The sequence below is a fragment of the Leiobunum rupestre genome, chromosome 10 (genome assembly GCF_980474605.1).
Source record: "Leiobunum rupestre chromosome 10, qqLeiRupe1.1.hap1, whole genome shotgun sequence".
In the NCBI taxonomy this organism is placed as follows: Eukaryota; Metazoa; Arthropoda; class Arachnida; order Opiliones; family Sclerosomatidae; genus Leiobunum; species Leiobunum rupestre.
In genome coordinates this window covers 14,112,483-14,129,334 of record NC_143393.1, presented here as the reverse complement: position 1 = coordinate 14,129,334, position 16,852 = coordinate 14,112,483, and the positions used below count along the sequence as shown (strand labels likewise).

At 37.1% G+C, this 16,852-nt stretch overlaps 1 protein-coding gene across 1 annotated transcript; it reads right to left on the bottom strand.

The window, feature by feature from the left end:
• Positions 1 to 9,416: 9,416 nt before the first annotated feature.
• Positions 9,417 to 16,797, bottom strand: LOC149924477 (solute carrier family 35 member E1 homolog). Its single transcript, XM_090160096.1, has 6 exons — positions 16,213 to 16,797; positions 16,075 to 16,145; positions 15,869 to 16,006; positions 15,684 to 15,809; positions 11,197 to 11,442; positions 9,417 to 10,338 (listed from the first exon to the last, which is right to left on the bottom strand). Exons 1-6 carry the CDS (start codon positions 16,556 to 16,558, stop codon positions 10,165 to 10,167), a joined length of 1,101 nt encoding a protein of 366 aa, XP_090016222.1. The 5' UTR covers positions 16,559 to 16,797; the 3' UTR covers positions 9,417 to 10,164.
• Between the last annotated feature and the right edge of the window lie 55 nt (positions 16,798 to 16,852).

Below are 16,852 nucleotides of genomic sequence, written 5' to 3'. Positions count from 1 at the left end.
AAAAGTATCTACTAATAGCCTTTAAAAAGGCTGTTTAAAAAAGTATCTACTAATAGCCTTTAAAAAGGCTGTTAAAAAAGTATCTACTTATAGCCTTTAAAAAGGCTGTTTAAAAAAGTATCTACTAATAGCCTTTAAAAAGGCTGTTAAAAAAGTATCTACTAATAGCCTTTAAAAAGGCTGTTTAAAAAAGTATCTACTAATAGCCCTTAAAAAGGCTGTTTAAAAAAGTATCTACTAATAGCCTTTAAAAACGCTGTTTAAAAAAGTATCTACTAATAGCCTTTAAAAACGCTGTTTAAAAAAGTATCTACTAATAGCCTTTAAAAAGGCTGTTTAAAAAAGTATCTACTAATAGCCTTTAAAAAGGCTGTTTAAAAAGTATCTACTAATAGCCTTTAAAAAGGCTGTTTAAAAAAGTATCTACTAATAGCCTTTAAAAAGGCTGTTTAAAAAGTATCTACTAATAGCCTTTAAAAAGGCTGTTTAAAAAAGTATCTACTAATAGCCTTTAAAAAGGCTGTTTAAAAAGTATCTACTAATAGCCTTTAAAAAGGCTGTTTAAAAAAGTATCTACTAATAGCCTTTAAAAAGGCTGTTTAAAAAAGTATCTACTAATAGCCTTTAAAAAGGCTGTTTAAAAAAGTATCTACTAATAGCCTTTAAAAAGGCTGTTTAAAAAAGTATCTACTAATAGCCTTTAAAAAGGCAGTTAAAAAAAGTATCTACTAATAGCCTTTAAAAAGGCTGTTTAAAAAAGTATCTACTAATAGCCTTTAAAAAGGCTGTTTAAAAAGTATCTACTAATAGCCTTTAAAAAGGCTGTTTAAAAAAGTATCTACTAATAGCCTTTAAAAAGGCTGTTTAAAAAAGTATCTACCAATAGCCTTTAAAAAGGCTGTTAAAAAAAGTATCTACTAATAGCCTTTAAAAAGGCTGTTTAAAAAAGTATCTACTAATAGCCTTTAAAAAGGCTGTTTAAAAAAGTATCTACTAATAGCCTTTAAAAAGGCTGTTTAAAAAAGTATCTACTAAAAAAAAGGCTATTTAAAAAGTACTAATAGCCTTGAAAAAGGCTATTTAAAAAGTACTAATAGCCTTGAAAAAGGCTATTTAAAAAGTACTAATAGCCTTGAAAAAGTAGTACCTGACACCTGCAGCCTTTAAAAACACTTTTTGAAAAATTACACTAACTACTGACTGAGAGACTTGAAATAGAGAACTGTTTCCTTCTCCTGAAAAAATCGAAATGAAGACTTGTGAAAAACTACGATAGAGGTCCGAGGATTCAAGGAAGACACTTTCGCTTCGTGTTGCTATCCAAAACCAGTATGTACAAGCAGTGGCGGATACAGAAAAAACTCAAGGGGGGGGGCGTTAAAAGACATCTTGAACAATGGGTGTAATAACAAATCATCAAGTCACATGCAAAGCTTAAGCGTCAAGGGGGGGGGGAGCCACCCATATCTACCCATGCTGGATTTGTCACCTGTCCGGGCTAGGTGGACGCTGGCGTAGGGCACTATGATGATAAACCTCCGTTGGTATGGTCTCTGTTACTATACACCGGGCAATAAATTCTGACACACACATATCTATCCGCCACTGTGTTCTGTGTACAAGTACAATCTGTGCCCCCTCTCCCCGAACAGTTATTGGCCGCTCGTCGGAATTCTGAGTAATTCACCTTTGCATGACCATGGCAGGTTTATCTTTCCCCCCTCCCACTGTCCCACATTTCCCCTCGTTAACAGGTGTCAAACATCACAAGCGTGGTGGAAATTTCGGTGGTCACTAACAATTCCCAGAAAATAGGAGAATTTGCTATATAGCGCTAGAGAAATCAGTGAAAAAGGGGTAGGAATTATTCTGAACTCCCACCAGCCTCTGTCGAAATCTCTCTTGGCGGATTTTCTATAATGAACAGTACTCATTAGGGGTCAACGACAAATAGTTTAGCCAAATATTTCTACACCTTAAGTGCAGTCTCTTATTTGTACTAAACACAATTGTTAATTACCATTACTTAAACTTTTAAAGAACCAATTGCAAAAATAAAAGGTCTATTAATTACTAAGCCTAAACATTTAACCGACAACAATGGCGACTTTTTGTCAAAATTGAAATTGAACGCTCCTTAGCTCCAACTTCTCTACGAAACTACGCCGGAAAACGACTTCAACGACGCCTAGTTTGTCCACTTTGAACTAAAATTAACCGTGATTTACCTATTCCCAGTATTAAAGCATGCTTCTTAAAGCCTGAACAGAGAGTCCCCTTAAATTCTTGGTCCATGATTTAAGGGAGGTTTATGCACCTCGCGAGGCACTATCGCCATCTATGTAACAGAAATTGTAACTATGGAAACTGGTAACTGCTCCCCCATGTATAAGTTTATATTATAAAGGATAATATGGGACTTAAATTTATCAAATATAGTTATTTTTATTCAAATTTCCAGTTAAAAAACTCTTTAAAAAATTACGAAATGAACTGAAACGAGTATAGGTGGCGCTGACGCAATAACTTTCAATAGACGCTTCAATAAAAGACCCGCTCATTTTACTCATCCCACGCCTACGAGGTTATATCGAAATGAAATATTTCCGGTTGGTCGGTTAGTAGATTCGCCAGATTATCCAAAATAGAGAGTTTCAGCAAACCCATTTCTAGGCGTTTGCAACGGTCAGGAGATTGGTAGAAGTTCGCGTAAACGTCTAGAAATGGGTTTGTTGAAACTCTCTATTAACCAACTACAATCCATACTCAAAACAAACAAGTCACTCAGGCGGGACATAACTTTATAAACCCATTTCTTCCATACGGCTGGTTTTAAATTTAGAAAATGAAAAACACGGTGCAATATCCGTTAGGCCTAACATAAATTTTTCGCGTTGATGCCAGTGATGCCAGGTCGCGAAAATGGAATTTCCCTTTCCGACAATTGAAATTTTCCTTGTTTTCCAAAACACTAAAAACAATCATATTTGCGTAAAACCATTGAATTTGGAATAGTACCGCTAGAATGGCAATTTCAATCTACCTTCCGCAAAACAATTTTAGCGGCGGGAACTATAACCCATAGAATTGAATTAATAGTACTAGTGTACTTTGAAAGTGATAGATGACGCCACCCGTATAATGATAGAGCTGACGGCGTAGTGCGCTGACTCGAAATTTCAGAATTTGTTTCTGGCCTCACTGGTCGATGGTCTCAAATAAAATATGAGTATCCTTTCAAAATTCTGAACCGCACTAGGCGCCATCTAACGGATTGACGCGTTTTGGTGATACAAACAAAACGATGTGTTTCCCCACGTGTATGTTAAACTCGAATATTGTATATCACCTTTAGTAGGATATGCGCATGCGCTGAGAAGCAAATAATGGTATGTATCACCGTTTCCCAAGAACATTGAAATGGGAATAGTACCGCTAGAATTACTTAGGCGCGTTCGGGAGTCATGGTTTCGCGAAACAAATTCTGAAATTTTGAGTCAGCGCACCCAGTCGTCAACTCTATCATTATACGGTGGCGCCATCTATCACTTTCCAGGTGGAATATTGGATAAAGTCATTTTAATAGGATATAGTTTCCGCTGCTAACAGCGCATGGCGCCACCGACAAATGATAGCGTTCTCAATTTGTTTCGCGGAAGGCAGATTGAAATTGCCATTCTAGCGGTACTATTCACAATTAAATGCCCAATAACGACTTTTTTATCCCTTCCGTATTTATCAACCCGAGCGTGGCTGCTCTACCAAGTAAGATAATATTTTAGATGTCGAAATTTTGAAAAAGAAGATGTCGCTACTGCCCTATTGTCGTACGTTCATTTTCTTAACGCCGTAAACATGGGGCTCTATGCTAGACCTTTACTTATGATAGGCTTACGATATTATCTTTGTTCTTACCATTGCGGCGTTTTTCTCTTTTGAAAACCAACCAGATTTATTCCTATTTTCTCCAAGTGGAGCATTTTGGAAGCTGATGAATAGAATAGGCCTTTCCATAAAATGAACTTGTTTTTATGTAGCTCATTCGTCACGAAATACGTAGAAATTCAGTTCAGTTTATACATAAAACAGGGTGCCTCGTTGAATTTATCCTAATGTCTAGGGCTTTTCGTAGTAAAACGTCATCGACACGTCACCAGTGGCGCGCAGCAACATCAAAACCAGAAGGTCATTTTAACTTTATTGAAAAGCCTATTGGGGATGCAGACGATATTTTAACATGGGCAGTGGTGTAGTACGAAAAGGAAAAGAACCGGGGCGCTACCTGGGTACGGCCAACAGCCCAACATCAATTTCACGCGTAATCGAAGTTGGCTGTACCGGCCGCAATAAATGTACATCCAAGTTCGATTTTTAGCGTGATCGAAGCTGGCCGTACCTAGGTAACGATTTGAAATTGTTATGGTATTTTCCTGCGGGCAAAATTTATAATAAATTCACACACCCTTTATTCGAATAGAATAGAATATAATTTATTGAACTGAGTTACATAAAAAGCGCAAGCGCTTATTGGGTCAGCATCGTTTACAAAAACCAAACAAAAGATAGACAAAAAAAACGAAAAATAGGAACGAATTTGGGAATATTAATCTAGAGGTTCAATCAAAACGTCGGATTTCAGTATTTCGCGAAACAAGTTTTTAAAAAATAAAAATACTGCCATCTGCTCCCAAATGACGAGAAAACTTTATCATTCTACCCGTGGAGCCGTCTATCTCTCAATAGTTCGTTCAAATAAGACGCGTTTTCCGACAAAAAATTTTTTTTTTCAAAAATAATAGATGGCGCTACGGGTCATATGATAACGTTTACTCGTCATTTTAGAGGAGACGACCCATTCGTAATTTTCAAAAACTTGTTTCGCGGGGAGCAGATTTGATTGGATCTCTAGATTAATATTCCCAACTCAATGGTCCATCCCATACATGTGTCCAATCTAGTTTTAAAAGCACCGACTGAAGAACGTGATTTTACAGCAGACGGGAGAGAGTTCCAAGAATTGACCACACGATGGGTGAAGAAAGTTCGTTTGGATGACGTGACACAATCTGGTTTTAAATATTTTTGGAGCATTTCTACCTCTCCAAACCACTTGAAAGAATTTATCTGTGGGCAGATCATATAGCCAATGCACGAGTTGAAAAGTCTCAACTAAATCAATCCGCCAACGTCTTGTTGCTAGCAATTGCATTCCGAGAGTCTTCAAGCGTTCTTCGTACGAGCACGGGCGAAGGCGAGGAACCATCTTGGTAGCTTTACGTTGCACACGCTCAAGACACTCTATCTCCTTAATCAAATGCGGACTCCATATACTAGAACAGTATTCTAGGTGCGGGCGCGCATACGTGTTGTATAGAATCTCGACAGATTTTTCATCGAGACGAGAAAACGAGCGCCTTAGTAGGTAGAGAACACGGGACGCCCTTGCCACTGGCGCACGAACGTGGACGGTGGGGCCCATAAGACTCGAAACTTGAATACCCAAATCACGGACCTGGTCAGTGGGAACCAACGGCCGGCCGGACGAGTGGTAGGTAAAGCGTGGATTAGTTTTACTGAGGTGCAAGACCGTAGACTTAGTAGCGTTGAGGCTCATGGATTTGGTGGTGGCCCAGGCCTCCACGGCAGTGAGATCCTCCTGAAGGGTGCGGCAATCCTACTTTGTTGTCGTCTGCAAACAGCTGAAGAGACGAATGTTTCACAGCCATGGGCAGATCGTTGATGAAAATAACAAATAGCGCAGGGCCCAAGACCGAGCCCTGGGGGACCCCGCTGGTGACCGGTTGCCAAGCGGACGTTGAACCACGGTGGCAAAAACGCTGGCTACGGTCAGCCAAGAAAGAGCAGCTTGGACAGCAACAATGAGTGCTGGACCGTGTCAAAAGCTTTTTGAAGATCTAAGTAAGTTAAATCGTAGTCGTGGCCGTCATCCAACGCGTCATAGACCTCGTCGAACGTTGCCAAGAGATTTGTGAACCACGACCGCCGGAGAAGAAAACCATGTTGTGCGACGGAGAAGAAAACCATGTTGTGCGACAGAGAAGAAACCACGGCTATCCAGGAGAGCGACAACCGAGTCTCTCACCAAGGACAGTAGATACAGGGACGAAAAAGCAGGGGAAAAAATTCGATTTTAAACGTCTTCATATTCACGGGGAGTTAGATGTAAACAAACCGCGGCCATTGTTAAGACGTGGTTCACCATGGACAGTATTATTTTAGTTAGTTTTTACCATTTTGATGTTAAATTAAAAATAAATCTACGAGCGTAAATAATAAAATGCCCATTTGTTTTGAACACTTAAGCCTCGTTAAGAACCGCTAAAATTAGGTGACCGCCATTTTTTTGTTTACAACAAACTCTCCTTGCGTTTAGGTCGTTTTAGGTGATATATTCCAACAGAGGCCGCCAATACACTTTCTCGTCCCTGTATCTACTGTCCTTGCTGTCAAAGAGGTTTCCAGATTCTTGCAAGGAATGCACGTGAGACTGATTGGATGGAGGTCTTCCACTTTGCGACTGTTGGGCTTCTTTTTCGGAGGAATTACATCAGCCTTTTTCCAAATAGACGGTAGAATACCCGTATTCAACGATTGCTCGTAGATAAGGAGCCGAGGACCAGCCAGAATTGAGGCACCTTCTTTTAGGAGAAAAATGATTTACGAAATTGAAGCAAGGCGGGCCCTAGCAAGTTGAAAAAAAGAGGCACGACGCGCCTTGGAAAAATGGAAAAACCAAGGCGGGGCGGGGCCCTGCCTTTGAAAAAAGCACCTTGGCGACGCCCTAGCCCGACTACACCACTGAACATGGGTTCCATCATAAATCTAAAATATTGTTCCATAAGTTTGTCACTTTGGGGAATATTTTATTCAGAGCTAGTAACGTAGTGACGTCATCACAATAGGAAAATCTACCCCTAGCGAGGCGCTGTCAAAAGCTACGTGTGACACGGTAGCGACGAAGCCCGTAATGCAGTCTGTATTGTGAATAGCTATCAGTAAAACTTTTGCATGTGAAGAATAGGAAGTGTCACACTTATATAAATATTATACACTTATGGTTCCATGCATGCATTTATCTTTTACATCCAAAGATACTTGGCAAAATTGTTCTGCAGTGACTAGGTGTTTTCTTTTCACCTGTTCTCGGAGTAAAAGTGTACTCTTTTTACCTTAAAGCAACTGTCGGCTCTATCATTGCCACCTGTTATTAGAGATGGCCATGACTCGATCCGATTCTTCGAAAAAAACGACTTTACTGGAGAGCGTGGTGCCATCTATTTATGGCAAAGGAAGCTAATATTTAAAATAGCCAAATGATACAGTCGTCAGTAAGTCATTGTAGAGTATTATATTTAGACCTATTATACCAAGAACCCATAGACGTACTAAGAGCACGTAATCATAGCTTTAGCCCGTCGTGGAGCCTCCTAATCTATATTTTCAAAATAAGCCCCGCCTTTTTATATTTTCCGCCTGTAGTAACTTAAGTAACCAAAAAAATAAGCGGTCTAAGAACTACTTAAACTAACTAAAAACCTACTTAAAAACCACTTAAAACCAACTCTAATTTCGCTTAATGGAGGACACTTGAAACCAACTTAAAAATAATATGTAATTTTCTGTATATGTAAGGGTTTGCGCCTTCTTCTTAGAAGTAACAATAGTGGAAGAAGACTCAATAGCTCCGCCTCTTTAAAAAAAATCGATTAGGAGGCGATCCAGCAAAATTTCCTTTCCTCTGTTCTTGGTACGTCTATGGGTTCTTGATTATACTCTATTAAGTGGACTTTAACCTAAACTATATATCCCATATAAAATATATTGTTTAAAATTACTGTAATTTTGTTATTGTCTAATTTACAAACGAGCCAATCAACGCGAAGGGTACCTATAAGTACCTGCCTTTTGGGTCAAAATGTAGCTTAACTATCTTGTTTTTATTTCGACGCTAGCGACATCTGTTGAAAAAAAGAGCTACTGCACGTCGGATTGACTAAAATTCCGACACAAAAATTCCTTCTTAATTTAGAGAAGGCTTAAATACATATGTTAGTAGCCAATAGTGTGACAAAATTACTAGGATGAATAAAAAGGTTAAAATCTAACGTAGTCCACCTTTTACTCGTTCGTGGTGAAACAAACCGTTAGTGAAGATTTTTGAATGGAATAAAAGTATAGTGGCATACTTATGAGTAATTATGTTACATATGCTACTACGAAATCCCGGAACAAGCGAAAAGCAACCACCTACTTTTAAACAGGGTTGCCGTAAAGGTTTTGATGTTAAATAAATTAAGAGCAAAAATGGAAGTCTTGGTAAAATATCGGTTACTTCCCCAATAGACGGTTCAATAAAACATCTTCAAGGAAATTGCCAAGAAGTATTATTTCCGAGAGCCAGGACCTGCAAGTTACGGTTTATATAGTGCTTGTTGAAATAATGGAAACTTTTCACTTGTACGGTATAGAAAAGTGTCCTTTTAACCAGGAAGCATCTTTTTTACGTATAAAGCAAGTGACGGCTCTATCATTGACACCTGCATTATGATAAGGCCCTTGTTATTAGAGATAGCCATGAATCTTTCAGATTCTTCGGAAAAAGGCGACTTTAGTGGAGAGCGTGGTGCCATCTATTTATGGCAAAGGGAGCTAAAATTCAAAAAAGCCAAATGATAACGACGATAGACATTGTAGAGTATTATAGCTATACTCTATTTAGTAGACTAAATTATATATCCTATGTAAACAAATTGTTTAAAATTGCTTTAATTTATGTTATTGTCCAATTTACAAACGATCCAATAAACTTGAAGGGTACTTATAAGTACCCGCCTTTTGGGTCAAAATGTAGCTTAACTATCTTGTTTTGATTACGACGAAAGCGACATCTGTTGAAAACTGAGCTGCTTGACGTCGAGCCGACACTTGCTTTAAGGCTTAGCAAAAACAAAACGTTCTATTTTTTGGGGAAAAGTTGACTTGCAGGTCCTGCCAGTCCTGGCTCTCGAAAATATTACTTTTTGGCAATTTCCTTGATGATGTTATATTGAAGCGTTTATTCTATTTGGAAGCTGATTAATAGAATTTGTTTCTATTGACCAATTTCAAAATTACGATTTCGCGCGACAATACCTTTACATTTTGAGATGAAGCAGGCACATTTAAGTGCTTTTATACCCTAAAAATGGCGGCGTATTCTCACGCTTAAAATGAATTTAAGGATCCACCCAATTCATCAGCTTCCAAAATCCACTACTTGGAGGAAATAGGATTAATGTCCATTAGGACCCAAAAAAAGTTTTTCATAAACATATACCAACTTACAATTATACATTTCAATTAAAGATATTATAGGCTAGGTTTAAAAATAAAGTAATTTATAAGACTTTCACAAATTGTCAGTCGATTTCTTTTTATTTACGAAATGAGAGGGGAGGAAGAGCGGGCGATTTAAAATGAGAAACAATATATTCACACATTAACATAAATTTAAACATTTGAATAAAATCATATAATGTACGTACGCGCTTTATAAATTTCATCTTAAAGATTTAAACCTTGCCTAATGAACGCAACGGAATAAGGAAGACTGTATGGCAACAAATATATTTTAGCGAAACGTAATGCGTATTTACAAAGTTACAACAGTAGAAAAATCTATCTAAAAATAAACAGACAACCAACACGATTATCTGAATAATTAAGCAAACGCGGTAGATAATTTAATAAAAATAAATTACCTTTGAGATTCTCGTAATAATTAAAATATTATATAAAAGTTTTACAACCGCTTTAATTTCTTTATTTGCATAATTTAATCAGGTTTATCACAAACCTCGCGGAATAAATACTATAAAATTTTAAAATTTTTATCTTTTTTTAAATTTGTAAACTAAGAAAAATAAATTAGGCTAATTATTTTAATCTCGAAGACTTAAATTTTAAATACCATCTCTTTCTTCCAGAACGTATTCGGGTTAACTGAGAATACGCGAGCCTGATGATTCCCTCTCGAAAAACTTCACCCTCGCGCCTTTAATATCTTCATGAAAACAGAGACTTTTCAATTCTTTATTAACCCGAATACATGCATGCTTTCATTAATTGCGAAAAATAATTTCTATCCTAAAACGGGAGATATTGTCAAATCACCCTGAAATCAACGTGGCTAGAATTGGGCAAGAACGGCTCCATTGGTCGTATAAAAGTGTCCTTATATTTGCCATTTAAAACTGGTACGTATCCATTACCCGCAGGTCTTTTAGAGTACGGAAGTACTGGTTCGTGCAGTTTTTGCTTATTTGCATCGTATTTTGCCTAAAAGAGGAATACAAAATTATTTCGTTTCTTTTGAAAACATCATACAAAGATTCTTAGGTGCCAGGCAAAAAGTGGCAAAGTGGTCAAAGGAAAAATACTAGCAAAAATTCTGATTGGTCTTTACTTCACATTGTGAAATGTTTTCACTCTTTTAAAACATCAGTGGCTCAATCATATTTTACAGAACCAAAATAGACAGTAGTGGTATGAATTTAATTGCTTACCCCGAGGTGAGTAGTGTACACTTGCCATTTTCAAAATATTTGTTTGTTTCGAGGTGAGAAGTGTACACTTTCCATTTTCAAAATATTCGCTTACCATATGAGGCGAGTAGTGTACACTTTCCATTTTCAAAATATTCGCGTACTCCGAGGCGAGAAGTGTACACTTACAATTCTCAAATTATTCACTTGCCAATTTTACTCTACTTTCACTACACCAAGAAGGTATTGAAGTTACTAAGAATATTTCAGCATAGCATTAACCCCTGGTACCATCCTCACAGCTTTTGTGGAGAAAGTTCGTCTGCATTTAAGGGGCATTTAAGGTTATACCATATAGCAAACTTGAATGGGAAAGCAGACGAATTTAAGCTCCAAAGGCTGCGAGGATGGGAATCAGAATCCTGTAGTTCAATATTCTTAGTAACTTCAATACATTCTTGACTACACCGTAAACTTTTGGTAGAAATTGGATTTGCCAATACAACAAAATAACACCACGAATTAGAAGTTAGAGCATATAGGTTACACTCTGACGTTCATCTTAGAAACTATCTTAAGCAATACCTTAAATGCCCCAAGCAATTATTGGCCAGAACAAACAAAAACAGAAATTAACGAAATCCATGATCACCTTGTTATAAAGTCCAACGCCGAAGATGGCCAAAAGCATTCCCAAGAAATTGGAAATCGTGATGGGGTTCTTCATAAATAACAAGGAAACGGTGATCACCAAAATCCTTTTCGTTGTACTACACACCGAATACGTTAACGGTGACACCAGTGACAAGACGCTGAACGCAATTACGTTCTGGATGAAGTTGAGGAATCCATCTATGGCCAACAGGAACAACACCATGAAAGGATCTGTATTTTGCAACTACACGCCAAAACAAAATAACAAACAATTGAGCCATCTCAAATTTAATGGAATATCAGGTTTTAAGTAGTACTATGACACGTATCACCATAAAACATTTCATAACATTTCCACCTTTACCACCCGAGATACACGCGATTTACCATTTTTCCCTATGGAGAAAAATGAAAAATGGTAAAAAACGTCAAATAAAAAAAATACTTCGATGTGGTTCCATATCAGGTTTTAAGAAGCACTGTCACACGTATTACCATAAAAAAATTCATAACTTTACCACCTTTACCATTTTTTATTCCTAAAGTTGCGGAGATGCGGTGGAACTTAGAACAATATATTTTAAAAACACATATAAACTAAGATGCGCGCGTCCTCCGCAACAAGGGCGTTTTTTGCTTATAAAAGTTTTTCCAGTCGGTTTTTTTGAAAAATAAAATTTAGGTAGTAGAGAGTATAGTTCAAGGCACGTGTATAATAATTTTCAGAGCTGTATACCAATTTCGAACAATTTATCACCATGCGCTCTCACTAACACCTTTAAAGCTTAAAATATTTAAAATTTTAATTAAAAACGTTTTTCAGTTATTTATCATTTTTAGTTTTTTAGAATTTTAATTAAAATTAATTAATTGTTCGTGTCTTATCAGTTATGGAATACTATTCTAACGAGAATACGTAATATATATTTTGCGCCAGACGTATCCTGTTGATATTTGCTTCGCAGGTTCCCACCGATTTTTCCAAAACATTGTTTAAAAATGAACGCGAGATGCTTGTTTTTTAGCGCCATCTATCTATCCTAGCCTGATGCCCAAATGAAGCTCTAAAGCGAATTTTGAAAATTTCCCTGTACAGTGGCGCCAAACATTTCTAAATCCAAGAGAGCTGCAAACGTTAGTGCTCCACACGAAATACCGGAGGTTATATTCCCTTTAGGTTAAGCTGACGTAACTGACCCAAAAATAAAATATTAATTAAGTCCCCCTACATAAGTATATTGTTACGAGCTAAAGAAAACTACTTTAGTAAACTGAAAGTATCAAAATTGAATGAAAATTAACTAATTTTAAGTACAAATTTAAGTTTAAAGCAAATGGCGACTCCGAGTTGCATTCGCTCGCACTAGATGTCGTTAGCGTACTAATCAAAACAAGTTGACTAAGTATCAAAATCTAGCCTAAAAGGTGTGGCAAATTGAGAGCTTGGCTTTTCGGAATCACCTGATTATCAATTTATAAAACAAGTGGTTTCGGGAAGCCAATAGATCGCAGACAACTAGCCTTTGCTTTAAGTTCCCGGAAGGTGCTGCCACCTAGAAGCGCTTATAAAAGCATTTTTGTAAACTTTTTTTTTAACTCTTTTTGATAGAGGTGCCACTTGCTTTAAGTCATGTATACCTACAGATTGGTTCCTCCTAGTCACAAATAACCCAAACGGCTCCCAACTAATAATATGATTCTACCATAAAAGCTCCTAAATGTGATTTCTATTTGAGAGTAAGTTGCAAAACGGTTTTCGGAATATAAACTTTAACTATTTAAAATTTTTCTTGTTCATTTGGTGATGTCAGAAATACATGAACCGAAATTATCAGCGACTGCTTTTTTATTCTGAGGCGTTTTCCCACAGCGCTAGGGGAGGGTGACAAGGAAGCATTCAAATATTTCAACCCACCCGCGGCCAAGGTATATTTTTGAGTGCATGCCGGGTAGAGTATTATGCCATCTAGTGAGTGAAAAATGAAATAGTTCCAGTTGAACGAAGGTCAAATTATCGAACGTATTATGGTCAATGGCTTAACAGTCTTAGTTTGTGATGTTGTAAATTATTTTGAATTTATATTACTTTTAATCAAATTACAAACCACCGATTTATCCTTCACTTTAGGCTTGTTAATTAGAAACATATTGCACTGGGTAAAAGCCTCCTTAATTGACATTTTGACGTTTTAATTTGAACTAAATTAATATCTGATATAATGGTAGCTGTAATTCTTTACACTGGCTGAAAAAGGTACTTTTTAAGTATTTTTTTAGTCCGTGTTTTTTTAAAGTTTCTCACGGCGGCCACCAGGGTGAGTATTCAAATCTGTACTACGGACCCGTAGAGGATTGCATTCCGCGGAGGGAGGGACTACAACCGAGTAAAGAGAGGGGGAGACGGGGAAAACGCCTTTAGTATAAGCGGGATAAGTCGCTGATAACTTCGGTTCATGTATTTCTGGTGATGTGTTTTTCGAAAATGTCACTCACTTGATGAAATACGTTCGTTAAGTTTATTTAATATTAAAATTAAATTTAAATGCAGCGCCCCACTACGGATTTTATTTTGAACGATAATTTTATCGCGCCTAGTTTGTGACGTCATTGACTACGGTTTTCTCTGAATTTTCCCCACTGCATCTGGTAGATTATATAGTTCCCACTATCCTACCAAGATCAAAGATAAGCTTGGATAGATATGGCGATGTCAATTTAGCACGCGCGTGTTTTTAAAACCATAAAAGCACCTTCCTATAAAATTCAGTAGTAGAATCTCCATGGTTCTACAAAAGATTTTTTGGTTTCCGCCACGTAATAAGTAGCATCTACATTTTGTATCCAAGCCTAAACTCTACGTTGGGGATAGGCTATAGCGGCCAATGAGAAATAACTTGTAGTCATTGACGTCAATCACCACGCTAAAATTAAAATTATTTTGGCGTTCTACTAATTATTTATAATTAACTACGAAATGGAAAGCAACGAAACTTTATATTTGGGTATTGCAAACGTAAGCGCTTCGTTTAAAGCTAGTGTCGGCTCGACGTCAAGTAGCTCTTTTTTCAATAGATCTCGCTATCGTCGTAATCAAAACAAGTTAGTTAGCAGACTTGGAAATAGTGATATTATTAACGGGGGGGGGCATTACGGTCTCCCGGCCCCCCTTAAGTTTATTTTTTATTGAGGGCCACTGGCCTGGGGGGGTTGAAATGGGGGGAAAATTGAAAATAGAGAGGGAAAATAAGGGAATAAAAATTGGTCACGTCACTTACGCAAACATTTATTGACTTTAAAACGTTAACTTTAACGCTAGATTTCGCTCTCGATTAGGGTACGAAAACAGCTTTTCTGAGACGGCGTAAAAAAATATTTTCCGGAAATATTTTTTTCAGATATTTTTATTAAATTTGGGGGCCCGGTGGCCCGCAACCCCTTTCGAATGATTTATTTTAAGGGCCCCCTGATTTTTTTAAAGAGCCATTGGCCCAGGACTACCGCTATTTCCAAGGCTACGTTCAGCAGCAGTCAACGGAAAAACACCATGGATTTGATATTTTCCACCGATGAGCTTTTTCGTCATAATGACGTCGTAAGTTGCTGAACGCTTTTATTCAGTCATCGGTGTTTTTTAAAATTCCGTAGCTTTTATAGTAGTTTTACGTCAGAAATGACGTCAGTCATCGGAAAAACCGACTCTTCCAGCCGATGACTTCGGTGAGTAACCGATGACTATCGTGACGTCAAAACCGGAAACGCGACAAAGCGTACAGTAGGAAACCGATGTCACCGATTAGTAATCGGTGAGTCCTATGAGCTCTGCTGAACGTACCCCTAGTCTGTTAGTTAGGCTACATTTTGACTAAAAAGGCGGGTACTTATAGGTACCCCTCGCGTTGATTGGATCGTTTGAAAATTGGTTAATGACATAAATTACAGTAATTTTAAACAATATTTATATTATGAAGTATAAGTTGTCTAAATATAATTCTCTACAAAGGACTTGTATCATTTGGCTATTTTGAATTTAACTTCCTTTGGCATTTATAGATGGCACCACGCTCTCCACTAAAGTCGCTTTTTTCGAAGAATCCAATAAATTCATGGCCATCTCTAATAACAGGGGCATTTTCATAATACAGGTGGCAATGATAGAGCCGACAGTTGCTTTAATAACAAAATTAAGCCGCCGAGCCGGTAACGAATAATTTGCAACTTGCTCTTTAATTAATCAACTATTCAATGGAGGTAAACATTCTAAAAGAATTTAGAATATGTGAACAAGGAAAATTATATACTTTCTAGGAAGATGGAGCCACACAACACCACAGTTATTTGTCCCTTTAATAAATAAGGAACACCATGAACACAGTATTAGAGTAGCTACACATCCCTTCTTAAGCCTATTTATTATGATCAAGTTCAAGTAGACCACTAACTCAGTCTCTTGTCTTAAAAACAAACCTGTTGCTAAAAAATACTCACTAAATTAGTATCATTCATCATCTTCCTGGCATCAAACAAGATCCAGAGGGGAACACACATAATCAATGCTATTTTTGCTAATGTGTAAAGTAGCCACAAATGATGGATACTAGATTCTTGAAGCACCTATCAAATGTAAATTAATTTTTATTAACACTATTTTGGGTTATTAACGAGAATTTTACCTTTTTCGAGAAAATGTGCTGTAAAGAAAACCCAGCTGTAGCTGCTAAGGCACTTAGTAAACCAATCATATCGAATGACAATTCTGTAGCAGTAGCTATTAATACACCGACAATAATTGGAACTAACGATAAATATACCTGCAATGAAAAAAGAAACAATTTATTGAATAACCCACGTGAAAATAAATCTTTCTTTAAATATTAACCTTTGTAGTTTGCATTTCACCAGTAATGACTCTTGATAGAATAACGGTAAATAACGGCATTGTAGCCTTAACTGCAAATTAATGAAAATTAAACTACTATTTATGAATTTTATAAATTGATAATGTATTCTAACTAACCAGTATGTGCGTAAGAAACGGGTACTTTCCAAATGCTAATGTGAGACGTAACAGATGCGACCAATTTACCCAGGGCTAATGGTATTAACATTTTACAACAATACTGCCACGAAATAACAGTTTTGGGACGAATTCTCCAAATATAAAATAAAGGTCCAGAGAGAAATGTTACAGTTACTAACTGGCATAAAGTTAGTGTTAGTGGATATGGGAAATCATTTAAAATAGTTTTTCCTACTACGCCGTTTCCTGAGCTACAAGAATACCAAACTATGCACAACCCAAATATTTTTAAAATCTCCTTTCTAAATGCAGCTTTTTCATAAAATGCAGCAGGGCTATCCATAGTTCGAGATTTGTCTTGGCTGTGACACGTAAAATAGCCAAGGCTTAATAATTAGTATTACAATACATTACGTCATTGAGTATTATTATACAACCCGTTTTAAGGATTTTAATGTACGAAATACAGCCTAATCTCACAAGTAATTTCCAATCGTCAAGAAAGTAAAATCTAGGTCAGTAAGGATAAAATTTCGAAGACCCAACCAAAATCGTCCACGGACCACGGCACGTCTTCTCCGTCTCCGACTGTAAGTGGAGCGACACCAATCGGCAAACTAAAGAACTGCGAGATAAA